The sequence below is a fragment of the Rhinoraja longicauda genome, chromosome 5 (genome assembly GCF_053455715.1).
Source record: "Rhinoraja longicauda isolate Sanriku21f chromosome 5, sRhiLon1.1, whole genome shotgun sequence".
NCBI classification, from domain to species: domain Eukaryota; kingdom Metazoa; phylum Chordata; class Chondrichthyes; order Rajiformes; family Arhynchobatidae; genus Rhinoraja; species Rhinoraja longicauda.
Genome location: NC_135957.1, coordinates 49,300,279 through 49,315,165, shown reverse-complemented (window position 1 = coordinate 49,315,165; position 14,887 = coordinate 49,300,279). Strand labels below are relative to the sequence as shown.

General features: G+C 40.9%; 1 protein-coding gene across 1 annotated transcript in view; it reads right to left on the bottom strand.

Moving 5' to 3' along the window:
• Positions 1-14,887, bottom strand: part of eva1aa (eva-1 homolog A, regulator of programmed cell death a) — a 260,962-nt gene that overhangs the window by 157,186 nt on the left and 88,889 nt on the right. The window contains exon 3 of the mRNA XM_078399499.1: positions 7,619-7,742. Coding sequence (XP_078255625.1) covers positions 7,619-7,742 — 124 coding nt within the window. The remainder of the gene's footprint in view (positions 1-7,618; positions 7,743-14,887) is intronic.

Below are 14,887 nucleotides of genomic sequence, written 5' to 3'. Positions count from 1 at the left end.
ACTGGACCCGACGGCGTCTCTGGACGCGTGCTGAAGGACTGCGCTGACCAGCTGGCTGGAGTCTGTACGAGGATTTTCAACCAGTCTCTGGCCCAGTCCACTGTTCCATCCTGTCTGAAGTCCGCAATCATAGTCCCCTTGCCCAAAAAACCCCACATTTCCAGCCTCAACGACTACCGGCCAGTCGCACTCACACCAGTGGTGATGAAGTGTTTTGAAAAACTGGTCCGGGGTCATATCACATCACTCCTGCCCCGAAGCTTTGACCCCCACCAGTTTGCGTACAGAGCGAATAGATCCACAGAGGACGCTATAGCCACAGCCCTCCATGCTGCACTGTTCCACCTGGAGCAGCCGGGGAGCTACGTGCGGATGCTCTTTGTGGACTACAGCTCTGCCTTTAATACCATCCTTCCCCATAAACTGGTGGACAAACTGGGGGACTTGGGACTTCCACACTCCACCTGCATGTGGATAAATAGCTTCCTGTCAGCTCGCAGCCAGAGAGTCAGAGTGGGCCATCACACATCCACGGCCCTCAGCCTCAGTACCGGCTCTCCACAGGGCTGCGTGCTGAGCCCCCTGCTCTACACCATCTATACACATGACTGCACCCCCGCCCACCACAGCAACACCATTGTCAAATTTGCGGATGACACTACGGTGGTGGGACTCATCACCGGGGGGGACGAGTACGCCTACCGGGATGAGGTGGAGCAGCTGACAGTGTGGTGTGGAGAAAATAACCTGCTCCTCAACACCTTAAAGACAAAGGAAATAATAATAGACTTCAGAAAGAATAAAACGGACATGGTACCATTAACTATCAGAGGGGACTGTGTGGAGAGGGTGGCGGATTTCCGCTTCCTGGGAATCCATATTGAGGAGGACCTGACGTGGAGCGTGAACACCTCTGCGCTGCTGAAAAAGGTCCAGCAGAGACTGCACTTCCTGAGGGTGCTCAGGAAGAATAACATCACTCAGAGACTGCTGTTGTCCTTTTATCGGTGCTACATTGAGAGCATCCTAACATACTGTGTATGCGTATGGTACACCAGCTGCACAGCGGCTCAGAGGAAAGCGCTCCAGAGGGCCATTGACAACGCCCAGAGGATTGTCGGCTGCCCTCTACTTACCTTGGAGGACTTACACAGTTCCCGCTGCATCAAAAAATCCCAGAGTATTATAAAGGACATTTCCCACCCCGGACACTCCCTGTTTGAACTGTTACCGTCAGGCAGACGGTACAGATCTACAAGGACAAGGACAAACAGACTTAAAAATAGTTTTTACCCCACTGCTATAAAGGCACTAAATGTAGCCGCCAAGGAACGCAGGGGCGATACATAATAAGAGACTGTGAAATCGACAGAAGGATGTAGGGTTGGGTGTTTATGCGTGCTATTTTCATGATATTTATTTTAGTTGTTTATCTTTTTTAAAATATTTTACCTTGTATGTATCGTTAGCTTTTAGAAATGTTTGAATGGTGCACTGACTGGCTGACATTTTACAATTTCGTTGTACATGGCTCATGTTACAATGACAATAAAGGAACTATTCTATTCTATTCTATATACTCAGCTCTGCTGCTCATCCCACAAATGCATGTTCCTTACAAATGTGGCACCATTTAAAAGGGAAATAAACAGGCTTTCCAACGGTATAAGATTTATTGCCAAGAAGCATTGTTACAACAAAGAAATAATCTACCAAACACAAATTTCCTTACTTTTTGTGCTATGTTTTATATATATTTGCTTAGATATGTAATACTAACTTCCTTACAAATAGTAGGATGTGTTTTATTCAGTACCCTTGGATTTGTCTCAGAGGTTTTGCTTCTGCAAATGGCTTTAATACAGATTGCAACCCAAGAAATGTGACTTCCAACGCACATATTCCACAAATTCCCTTGATAGTTGCATTGTTGCATAGTAATAAAGGAAGCATTTACCTCCTGAAATTAAGGAGTGTATATCAAACTTAATTGTTTTCATTCAAACTTTTGCAAGCAATGCGTACCACAGGGGTCATTCTTCTATTTTGACAATGTAACTTTTTTTAACTGGAGTCATCTGACAATTATAAGAAATTAATGTTCTTTGAACGAACAATGACTTGTCAGGAAGGAGTATTTTACAGATATTTCTATAATGCGCGACAATAAAGCATTTGTTAACTGGGTAACAAGCATCAAGGCTTCGCTTACCCAAAATGTATATGATTGACATGGATTATGTGACTGACCTTTTGAAACATGCTAAACATAACCGCCTATAGTCTGTATAATCCCATGAATAGAAAACGGGCTCCTTTCCCCCCACCCCAAGGTTTTTAATATCAAATTTACTTCAAATTTGAAAGAGTGACAATATTTCATTAAAATGTCTCCCTGGTATCTAAGCTGTCAATTCAGTTCAGAAAGTAGCAGGGACACACGTTAAAACTCATACCATGAACCTGAATAACACAAGTTATTAATTTATAAAATCATTATTAAATCAATAAAACTGAAATAATTCATCCATAAAATCATCAGATGCTAACCAATTTAAAAGGACATCTGTGGTATGTGAAATCTTGGGGTACAAGAGTGTCGTGGTTAAGTTACTGGACTAGCAGCAAGACCCATTTTTGTGGACCCATTGATTCAGAGGCAGGAGTTCAATATAAGCAATTATTTAAGGAAACGTCAGAACAGAAGCTATAAAACTACTGGATTGGTGTAAAAATTCAGGGCTATGTAGTAAATTTTCCAATTTTAGATAACTCACTTTTCTTTCAGTTTGTATCTGCACCGGCCATTTCCGTCCAATATCATTACGGCTCAGTTTTCCTCTTTGTTCACATAACCTGGCCTGCTGGACATGTCACACAGCCATCCATAAGAACACGCAAAGAATCTTAATCCGACCTTAACTCCACGTTAGGTGATTCAGTCACATCCTGTCAGGGATATTTCCTTTGTTCAACCTATTCTCTGCCTCCACCTTCACTAGTACCTAAACTAATTTGCTTTCTCTATTTCTCAGTTCTGATGAAGGATTCGGGATCTGAAATATCAATAGTTTCTTCTTCCACAGATGCTGCCCACTCAGCTGAGTGTTTCCAGCATTTTTGGTATTCATTGTTATTTCAAACTCTGCATCCCTAAACACCACAACGTCCAATTCAGCCATCATTTCTGTACTTGCCAATCGATATAATCAATAGCTCAATGTTACAATTGTTTGCTAAACCCTCCTTCTGCAAGCCTGTCAATGGCTTTGCAATCCGTCCTGATTCCATGGTCTCTGTGCATGTAACTTTCTGGCTTCTTAATTAACTCCATATTTAATTTCTCCACCTTTGACGCCCATTCTTCCAACTATTTCATAGTGTTGCTGAAGAATCCCAGCTGGAGAATCCCAGCTGGAGAGCTCTGCCATTGGAAGCCTATGATGGAGTGAATTGAAAGATCTGGCCATCCAAATCTGTACGTTGTGGACCTCCAATTGACGCTGCCCACGCTGAAATCTGGAACTTATTAAATGGCTGAATGTTAGCAGTTGTGTTCGGGATGGCTAGCAATGTACATTTTCTTTTGGTCAATGGTGCTATTATTATCATCACATGTGTGAAATGTTAACACACAATGAAATTGTTGTTCTTAAAAAAACAGTTCAGTGGAGTATTGCCAGAGTGGTGATTGTGGGTGATTTCAATTTTCCGTATATAGACTGGGAATCACACTCTGTTAAAGGGCTGGATGGTTTGGAGTTTGTAAAATGTGTGCAGGATAGTTTTTTGCAGCAATACGTAGAGGTGCCTACCAGAGAAGGGGCAGTGTTGGACCTCCTGTTAGGAAATGAGATGGGTCAGGTGACGGAGGTATGTGTTGAGGAGCACTTTGGGTCTAGTGATCATAATGCCATTAGTTTCAATATCATTATGGAGAAGGTCAAATCTGGACCAAGGGTTGAGATTTTGGATTGGAGAAAGGCTAATTTTGAGGAGATGAGAAAGGATTTAAAAGGAGTGAAATGGAAATTGTTGTTTTATGAAAAGGATATAATAGAGAAATGGAAGATATTTAAAGGTGAAATTTTGAGAGTACAGAGTCTTTATGTCCCTGTTCGGTGGAAAGGAAAGAATAATAATTTGAAAGAGCCGTGGTTTTCCAGGGAAATTGGACACTTGGTTCGGAAAAAGAGGGAGATATACAATAAATATAAGCGGCAGGGAGTAAATGAGGTTCTTGAGGAATATAAAGAATGTAAAAGGAATCTTAAAAAGGAAATTAGAAAAGCGAAAAAAAGATATGAGGCTGCTTTGGCAAGTAATGTAAAAGTAAACCCCAAGGGGTTCTACAGATATGTCAATAGCAAAAGGATAGTGAGGGATAAAATTGGTCCATTAGAGAGTCAGAGTGGACAGCTATGTGCTGAGCCGGAAGAAATGGGGGAGATATTAAACAATTTCTTTTCTTCGGTATTTACCGAGGAGAAGGATATTGAATTATGTGAGGTAAGCGAAACAAGTAGAGTAGTGATGGAAATTAGGATGATTAAAGAAGAGGAGGTACGGACACTTTTGAAGAATATAAAAGTGGATAAGTCTCCAGGTCCTGATAGGATATTCCCTAGGACATTGAGGGAAGTTAGTGCAGAAATAGCAGGGGCTATGACGGAAATATTTCAAACGTCATTAGAAACAGGGATGGTGCCGGAAGATTGGCGCATTGCGCATGTTGTGCCTTTGTTTAAAAAAGGTTCTAAAAGTAAACCTAGCAATTATAGACCTATTAGTTTGACGTCTGTGGTGGGAAAATTAATGGAAAAGATACTTAGGGACAATATATATAATTATTTGGATAATCAAGGCCTGATTAGAAACAGTCAACATGGATTTGTGCCTGGAAGGTCATGTTTGACTAATCTTCTTGAATTTTTTGAAGAGGTTACCAGGGAAATTGATAAGGGCAAGGCTGTGGATGTTGTCTATATGGACTTCAGTAAGGCATTTGACAAGGTTCCACATGGAAGGTTGATTAAGAAGGTTAAATCGTTGGGTATTAATAGTGAGGTTGCAAGATGGATTCAACAATGGCTGAATGGGAGATACCAGAGGGTAACGGTTGACAATTGTATGTCAGGTTGGAGGCCAGTGTCTAGTGGAGTGCCCCAAGGATCTGTGTTGGGTCCACTGTTGTTTGTCATTTACATTAATGATCTGGATGATGGTGTGGCAAATTGGATTAGTAAATATGCAGATGATACTAAGATAGGTGGAGTAGTTGATAGTGAGGTAGATTTTCAAAGTCTACAGAGAGACTTGGGCCTTTTGGAAGGGTGGGCTGAAAGATGGCAGATGGAGTTTAATGCTGATAAGTGTGAGGTGCTGCATTTTGGTAGGACAAATCAAAATAGGACGTACAGGGTAAATGGTAGGGAATTGAGGAATGCAGTGGAACAGAGGGATCTGGGAATAACTGTGCATTGTTCCCTGAAGGTGGATAGGGTGGTGAAGAAGGCGTTTGGTATGCTTGCCTTTATAAATCAGAGCATCGAGTATAGAAGTTGGGATGTAATGTTGAAATTGTACAGGGCATTGGTGAGGCCGAATCTGGAGTATGGTGTGCAGTTCTGGTCGCCAAATTATAGGAAGGATGTCGACAAAATGGAGAGGGTACAGAGGAGATTTACTAGAATGTTGCCTGGGTTTCAGCACTTAGGCTACAGAGAGAGGTTGAACAGGTTGGGTCTTTATTCTTTGGAGCGTAGAAGGTTGAGGGGGGACTTGATAGAGGTTTTTAAAATTATGAGAGGGACGGACAGAGTTGACGTGGGTAGGCTTTTCCCTTTGAGAGTGGGGAAGATTCCAACAAGGGGACATAGCTTCAGAATTGAGGGACAAAGGTTTAGGGGTAACATGAGGGGGAACTTCTTTACTCAGAGGGTTGTGGCTGTATGGAATGGGCTTCCGGTGGAAGTGGTGGAGGCTGGCTCGATTTTATTATTTAAGAGTAAATTGGATAGGTATATGGATAGGAGGGGATTGGAGGGTTATGGTCTGAGTGCAGGTAGATGAGACTAGGTCAGGGAGAATGGTCGGCGTGGACTGGTAGGGCCGGACAGGCCTGTTTCCATGCTGTAGTTGTTATATGTTATATGTTATATGTTATACCCCTGATAGCAAGTGTACAGGAATATTCCTCTGAGCCTGCATGCAAGAAGTACCATGTTTTGGCACCATTTTCAAAGTCCATGCTCCAGTGCTTATGAGCGGTGCCCATATCAGGTAAGTCCCAGGCTGTTGCAGGCCTCCAGCCATGGCCTTCCTTGGACACAACATCCCTCTCCTCATCCGTCCACCTTTGTTCCCGGGGGCACCTCCAGCAGCTAACCACTATTGCACTATAAAGAGGTTACTTAAGGTAATTTGCAAGCCTTTAACATGAACGACAATTTGATCCGCCTTCTAAAAACACCAGTACTGTCTCGGAATCAGTACAAATAATGAAATTAACATTAATTCTCCTTTACCTAACTTTTAAGATACTAGTTATTTATTAAGATACTAGTTATTTATTTATTGTACTGGTCATGTTATCTGTACTAGGTCTTTTCCTTCATGGTAGCAAATTTCCTTCTGTTAACCTGAATTTATATATTTTCATTGCAGGTCAAATGCACTGCACCAGCAACAACTATGGACTAACCTCACTCACTGAGAGCTCAAAAGTCATGGTTAGAGCTCCTTACGATTTCAATCTGCAGCACTGGCCTATCTTTCATCCCATTACAATATTTTGAAGTAAGAGCATCTATAATCTTGTCCCTGCGTCCATTCATCCGGCAGACAATTTTATAAGAACCCAATGACTCAAGAAAATTCTGTTTGTTGACCTCAGCAGGAAACAGAAATGGGATGAGTAGCAGAATTCGGGTATGCAAGAAACATTTGACTAATGCAGTGTTTTTTGAAAATAATCAGGCATTATTTTAAATATTTTTAAATGTCTGTTAGCCTAATCACAGTCTTCTTGCTGGGGTCAGATAGATATGGTCTTAAGGAAGTTTGCAATTCTTCAAGAACAGACTTCCAGTCTGCAAATTTTCAAATCAAATGATTTGGCCCCTTCTCCCTTGGATATCTGAATTCTGCTCTCCATTATAACCCAAGTAAAACTAGCTATATTTGTGTATTTTTAATTTTCTAGTATTAAATTTAATAGTCAAGTTGAGGAATATCAATTGTGGGATGCCAAAGTGTAAGGAGAGCAGGCATCTTGGAGTGCATGTCCAAAGATTTCTTACGTTAGAAGGCCACCTGAATAAAAGTGTTTGAGAAGTCATCCAAAACTTTTATTGGCTAAGGCAATGAATACAATAGCAGACGTTATGCCACAGTTCTGTACAATAAATATATTTCCCTCCATAAGTGGGACAGTTATAAATATGTATTCTTAGCAGATAGACCTTCAGGAAAAAAACCCACAAGTAAAGGAAATTTCTGTTTCAAAGGAAATTTGAGTCTTTGATTTATTTATATTGCAAGTTAAACATTCAACATCTACACTGCTGTATATTTCTCCAGCATTCAATTTGAAATAAGTGCTATTTCAGGTACTCACTTGGCCGACACTTGTACCATACGATGAGGTATTTGCTGGTTCCAGGACAAGGGTCTGTCCCAAATATTCTACTATTGACAAGAAGCTGACAACTCCTCCTGTCCTGGCATTCATCCAACATTTTCTAGAGAAGCAGAAAGACAAATGTTGTACTAAATCATGTGCTTTTGCAATATGACATTAGCATAGCAGTAACAGGATGGTTCCGAGTCAGCATGGATTTATGAAGGGGAAATTATGCTTGACTGATCTTCTGGAATTTTTTGAGGATGGAACTAGGAAAATGGACAGGGGCGAGCCAGTGGATGTAGTGTACCTTAACTTTCAGAAAGCCTTTGACAAGATTAGTGTGCAAAATTAGAGCACTTGGTATTGGGGGTAGGGTACTGACATGGATAGAAAATTGGTTGGCAGACAGAAAGCAAAGAGTGGGGATAAATGGGTCCCTTTCAGAATGGCAGGCAGTGACTAGTGGGGTACCGCAAGGCTCGGTGCTGGGACCGCAGCTATTTACAATATACATTAATGACTTGGATGAAGGGATTAAAAGTATTATTAGCAAATTTGCAGATGACACAAAGCTGGGTGGCAGTGTGAACTGTGAGGAAGATGCTATGAGGTTGCAGGGTGACTTGGACAGGCTGTGTGAGTGGGCGGATGCATGGCAGATGCAGTTTAATGTGGATAAGTGTGAGGTTATCCACTTTGGTGGTAAGAATAGGAAGGTAGATTATTATCTGAATGGTGTCAAGTTAGGAAAAGGGGACGTACAACGAGATCTGGGTGTCCTAGTGCATCAGTCACTGAAAGGAAGCATGCAGGTACAGCAGGAGGTGAAGAAAGCCAATGGAATGTTGGCCTTCATAACAAGAGGAGTTGAGTATAGGAGCAAAGAGGTCCTTCTTCAGTTGTACAGGGCCCTAGTGAGACCGTACCTGGAGTACTGTATGCAGTTTTGGTCTCCAAATTTGAGGAAGGATATTCTTGCTATTGAGGGCGTGCAGCATAGGTTTACTAATTCCCGGAATGGCGGAATTGTCATCTGTTGAAAGGCTGGAGCGACTAGGCTTGTATACGCTGGAATTTAGAAGGATGAGAGGGGATCTTATTGAAACATATAAGATTATTAAGGGGTTGGACACGTTAGAGGCAGGAAACATGTTCCCAATGTTGGGGGAGTCCAGAACCAGGGGCCACATTTTAAGAATAAGGGGTAGGTTGTTTAGAACAGAGATGAGGGAAAACATTTTCAGTCAGAGAGTTGTAAATCTGTGGAATTCTCTGCCTCAGAAGGCAGTGGAGGCCAATTCTCTGAATGCTTTCAAGAGAGAGCTAGATAGAGCTCTTAAGGATAGCGGAGTCAGGGGGTATGGGGAGAAGGCAGGAACGGGGTACTGATTGAGAATGATCAGCCATGATCACATTGAATGGTGGTGCTGGCTCGAAGCACCTATTGTCTATTGTCTATTGTCATACATGTGAATTATTAATTAATATCAGATTCATGTCGAGGTAAATCTCAGGAATCGTATGAAGATATCACATTGCATTTTCCATTCTCAATCAAAATCCTGCTTCCTGTCTGAACAATTCTCTCATTTACATTGGATTATAACCTTGCAAAGAATATTCTGAAAATTAATTCTAAAACAATTTCTTGTGCTGGTGTTTAAAATAGTACAGAGAGTTCCGACGATTCAATTAATTTATTCTATGAGAAATTGAACCACACAGAGGAGGTTGGAGCAGTAATATGGGAATCAGAAACAAGCCAGGTGTTTTCAAGAGAGAGATTTAGCTCTGAGGGCTAAAGGAATCAAGGGATATGAGGAAAAAACAGGATTGAGGTACTGATTTTGGATGATCAGCCACGATCATCTTGAATGGTGCTGGCTCAAAGGGCCGAAAGGCCTGCCATATAACCATATAACAATTACAGCACGGAAACAGGCCCGTTCGGCCCTACCAGTCCACGCCGACCACTTTCTCTGACCACTACTTCTGCACCTATTTTCTGTTTCTATGTTTCTAAGTCCTGTAGAATCTGCCACAGCTTTCTTCAATAGCACAGGAGTTGGAGAGTAGCGAGAAATGGGATAATAAAGCTTACCAGCATTCACTGTCAAAGGTTACCTGTTGACAGTGGATTATCGGGATTGGAACAGAGGTCACCAAGCAGCAATGGGAATTTATTGCAGCAAATGTCTGCAGTTTTGAGCAAGCAAGTGAATGGGTAAAGGTGTGCTTACAACTGATGCTCAAGTGTCTAACTTACCATCAAATAAATCATTTCATAACATAAAGATTAAGCGCAAGAGGTACAAAGAACTGCAGTTGCTGGAATCTTGTGGAAAACACTAAGTGCTGGAGGAAGTCAGTGGGTCAGGCGGCAGTCTAAAAATGGCTCCCGATCCAAAACATCACCTATCTATTTCCTCCACAGATGTTCTCTGACTCGCTCTTCCAGCACTTTGTGTTTTGATAAACATTAAGAATATATTTATGCTGCGGGTTTAAAAGTCACATTGCGCCCCATTGGATTTGGTCATTTGGCAATTTTAGCCTTCACTGGGAATATGGCACAGCACATAACTCACATTTCAAGGAATTAAAACACCATGGAATTTAAAAGTGACAGTGTTGGATGTTTATTGTCTAATATCATAGCAGTGAAGGTAAAAATTGATTATTTAATCGCTGATACCTACAAGATTGTTGTATTTAACTGAACAGGTGTATAAAGAAAAATAGTGAAGTAAAAATGAAACTGCACATTTTACTTTGATTAATAATTGGTTAACAATCAACTCAGAAATAAAGATGGCAGGGGAATACATAGTATACGGTATGAAATTCTTCATCTTTGACTGTCCCACATTGTCAGGGTTGAGCTACTTCCACTCCAGTTTTGTGTGGAAGATGTCAGTGTGTAATTGAAGGCCTGTTTGAAAAGTTCAATAGAAGTAACACTGAATCACAAGCAAATGATCTATAGGCTGGAGGGTTTCTGCCTCTCCCTCTAATTCAATACACAACTATTGAATTTGTGGTTTCAATTGTCGAATTTCATTTAAAAAAATTGAGAATCGTCTTTTACTGTCTTTCATGAACATTGAAAAACAACTTTATTTCATTGCTTATATGCCTTTAAAACTTGCTTTAATTTATCACCTTTTGTCAGCTTCTTCCATTAATTTAACTTCCCCCAAAAAATATCTTCTTCTGTGTTGTCACTGAATATCCTGCCTTCCTGTTGGCCATCTTGCTAGATAAATTTGTCCAAGAATAAAATTGCCTCCAAGCGGGGGATTAAGGTTAGAAAGAGTTAATCAGTGTTGGGTCATAGGTTAGAACTGGCACAAAGGACTGATCTGAACTGAGGGTTGGGTCTGGATTGGGAGGTTATGTAAAGTTTAGGGCAACTACATTTAACTCAGAGGTGTGTTTGTTTATTTTTTTTTAAAGGATGTTCCAGATCAGTCCCACTATTTGCACTGGATAAAATATAAACTCACCCTGCCTCTCCCTCCAATAAATGTGTAATGGCATCACAAGCTACTCCCTCTATGGAGATGAAGCTGCCGTGAGTCATATGTTTAGTTTTAATTTATTTTAGTTTATTATTGTCACGTGAACTGAAGTACAGTGAAAAGCTTTTGTTTGCGGTCTAAGAAAAGACTACAACCAAGTACAATCAAGCCATGCACAGTGTAAAGATAAAAAATAAAGCTGACAACATTTAGTGCAAGAAAAAGTCCAATTAAAGGTAGTTCAAAGGCAATCTCCAATGAGGTCGATGGGAGGTTAGGACCGCATTCTAGCTGATGAGAGGACTGTTCAATTGTCTGATAACAGCTGGGAAGAAACTGTCCCCGAAGCTGGAGGTATGGAAAATGGAGAGCATTTCCAGCTCTCTACAATGGACTTGAGTTATTATATTTGTATTAAATTGTATTAAATTGAATTACATTTCAAGCAGGCCAAGGTGTGCACGTTTGCAAGGACAGAAGGGTATAAAAGTGGTTAGTGCAGGTTTAGCATCCAACCAGAGTGGCACGGTGGCGTAGCGGTAGAGCTGCTGCCTTACAGCGCCGGAGACCCGTGTTCGATCCCAACTACGGGTGCTGTCTGTATGGAGTTTGTACATTCTCCCCGTGAACGCGTGGGATTTCGCTGAGATCTTCGGTTTCCTTCCACACTCCAAAGACCTACAGGTGTGTCGGTAAATTAGCTTGGTGAATGTTAAAAAAAAATTGTCCTGAGTGTGTGTAGTATAGTGTTAATATGCGGGAATTGCTGGTCGGTGGGCCGAGGGACCTGTTTCCGTGCTGTATCTCTAAACTAAACTAAACTCACATGATCAATGCTGCTAAAGCAGTCTCTTTAATTCATAATATCACAGTCTTTTCTCAAATAGCTTTGGAAAACAAAATACATTTTTTAAAACAAATCCAGTTTTTGTTTGGGCAGCAAGGTAGTGCAATAATTAGTGCTGCTGCCTCACAGCTCCAGAAATCTGGATTCAATCCTGAATTTAGGCAGTGTCCATGTGGAGTTTACTGATTCTCCCATCGGTGTCCTCCTGATGCTACAGTTTTCTTGAACTTCCCAAAAGTGTTCTGATGGGTGACTGTACAAAGTGTACTGGTTGGTTAATTTCTCCTTTCCCCTGACTCTCAGTCTGAAGAAGGGTCTCGACCCAAAACGTCACCTATTCCTTTTCTCCAGAGATGCTGCCTTGCCTGTTGTGTTGCTCCAGCTTTTTGTGTCTATCTTCGGTTTAAACTATAATCTGCAGTTCCTTCCTACACTGGTCGGTTAATTGGCTGCTGTACAATCTTAGTATCATCAAAAGAGACAAAGGGAAATTGATTGTTATGTGAGAGAGAATAAATTGCAGGGTCATAGGGAAAAATGAGATGAGGAAATGAAACTAATGGGAGCCAGCATGAACCTAATGGGCTAAAGGCCTTTTTTGAGTTGCAATGCAAAACTAATATTAAGTGACATAACTAAAATTCATAAGTACTCATATGTTCGTATTTGTTCAGAGGGATAACTAATCTCACTTTTTTGTGACCTTGCTTGGTATTCTTTAGACGTCATTAAATTGATAGGGAAATAGAATATAACATTGGGAAAGGTTAGATGGGTTAGAAAGGTTGGAAAGAATAGATGGGAAGAATCCAAGTTCAATTTTCAAGACAGGACCATAGAATTTCTGAGGCAATTCAGATACACCTGTGTTTATTTTTCAGTTGGAAAGGGTAAGTAATAATTTGTCAGTCACAGAAATAAGAGATAGAGATATTTCTACTGTTAAATATTAGAAATCAGAATCATCAGCTGATATCTCTAATTTCTGTGAGTGAAAAAATATTACTTACCTTTTTAAATCAGACAGAGACAAAGGCATGAAGCCATTACTTTTTTTGCTACTAATTCCATTTCTTTAAAAATAAATAGAGAGCAATGGATTGGGAGGACAGGAAGGTAAAAGAGAGGAGTGCATTGAGGGAAATTAAAAGGGAGGGCTGAAGTGGGTTGAAAGTAAAAGACATTTGTCAGCAGTTCTGCTCCCTTGGGAGAAGCACAAAGACAAGAAAAAAAATGAATGGGAAGAAAAACATTGCAAAAGGAAGACAGAAATGATGGGAGAAGCACAACAGAGAGGTAAGAGAGTGTCCAGACCCTTTAACATACTGCATGCAATCCCTTAGGATATCAATGAACATGAAATTAGAGCCCCGGGGAATAACAAACACCTTTCCTGGATAAAATACATAATATCTGCTCCAATCAGATAGTGTGAGGTGTTGTTAGCTAAAACAAAGTGATGATCGCTTGGCATTCCTACACTTGATCTGCAGTCTGGGCCTGACGGCAAGGATTACCACTGATGGACAAGGCATTTAAAATGATGTGCAATGCCTGCAGCTAGCAACAACCTGGCAGACTAAAATATTATTGTCAATCTCGAGAGCTTTCTTCATATTGTGCCACTTCCTTGTTCAGTGAAACAAAAACAAATAAAACTACTTTGATTTTCACAGAACCATGCTTGACTGCATAAATGCTCGTTTAGGAACATAAATCAGAAATGACCAAAGAATGTCCTTATCTCATCGTGTTCAATCTGTGTCAATCATCACCTTTTACTTCTGCCTCGTTATCGTTTGTCTTCAGTATACCGGCTGGCGATAACTGAAAATGAGTCGCTGTTTTTTTTATTGATGAAATGCTGGATTTTGTCTGCTCAATTAATTACACAAAAGCACCATATTACAATCCATTTATATTTTTGAAATACTAAATCCTGCTCAGCTTTTCCAAAATCCTGCTGCTTTAAATAGATAAGACAATAACATTAATGCCTCCTATTAAAGGTCACTAGTTGACAGGAATTTCTTTTTTTACAGAGCAGGTGTTCCTGTTTTTGAGATGGAGTGCGATATCGTCAAAAATGACAGCCCAACAGAGCTTCATTACAATCTTTATATTGTGACTTTGTGGCCCATTCCTGAGGTACAGCTCTACTTGTGGAAGTAAGGCAGAATAAATACCTACCTATCCTTGCTTTTGGTTGGAGATCTGATCTCAAATTCCCAAAGTTTGTGCCAAATGCTGACAATGAGTTGCTGGAACTTCTCAGTGCACATTAGTAACACTCATCCTAATCAACTTTCAGAAACCACTCTGCCTGAGGTCACTAGCCCCAATGACAATTTGGGAATCTTCAACTTCAAAAGGGGACATTGTTCCTCCGGACAAGGTAATCTAGCCCCTCCAGGATCAATTACCTTGGTTTAGGGCCTTTTGAAAGACTTCAAAGGCACACATTACAGGTATTGCCGCAGAAATCTTTTAAGTGTAAAGACTGGTCTCCAGGAGCAGCTGAAGAACTTAACCAGACTGACTGCAAAAAGCATCAATAAATATCCCCACACCTGAATTTCAAATGAATATGGAAGCATCTTGATATAATTGTTTTGTATGCTTCCCTCCTCTTCCACAGGCAGCCCCTTGGAGGACATCTTGCTTTTACTCCCGTTGTGTTGGTTCTGAGATACGCAAATGAGGCCAAAGTGAAACCCACAGTTGGAGCCGAAGGGGTCTGACAGGGCAAGCAGGTGGGCCATTTATGAGGTAGTGCAGTCCTTCAACTGCTTATAGAGCCTCTGTATGCTCCAAATGCAAACATCAACGTTTCTGAGGCAAGGGGTTGTGGCATTTCTTCACGGAGGGTTTGAGCACATCTTTGAATCTTTC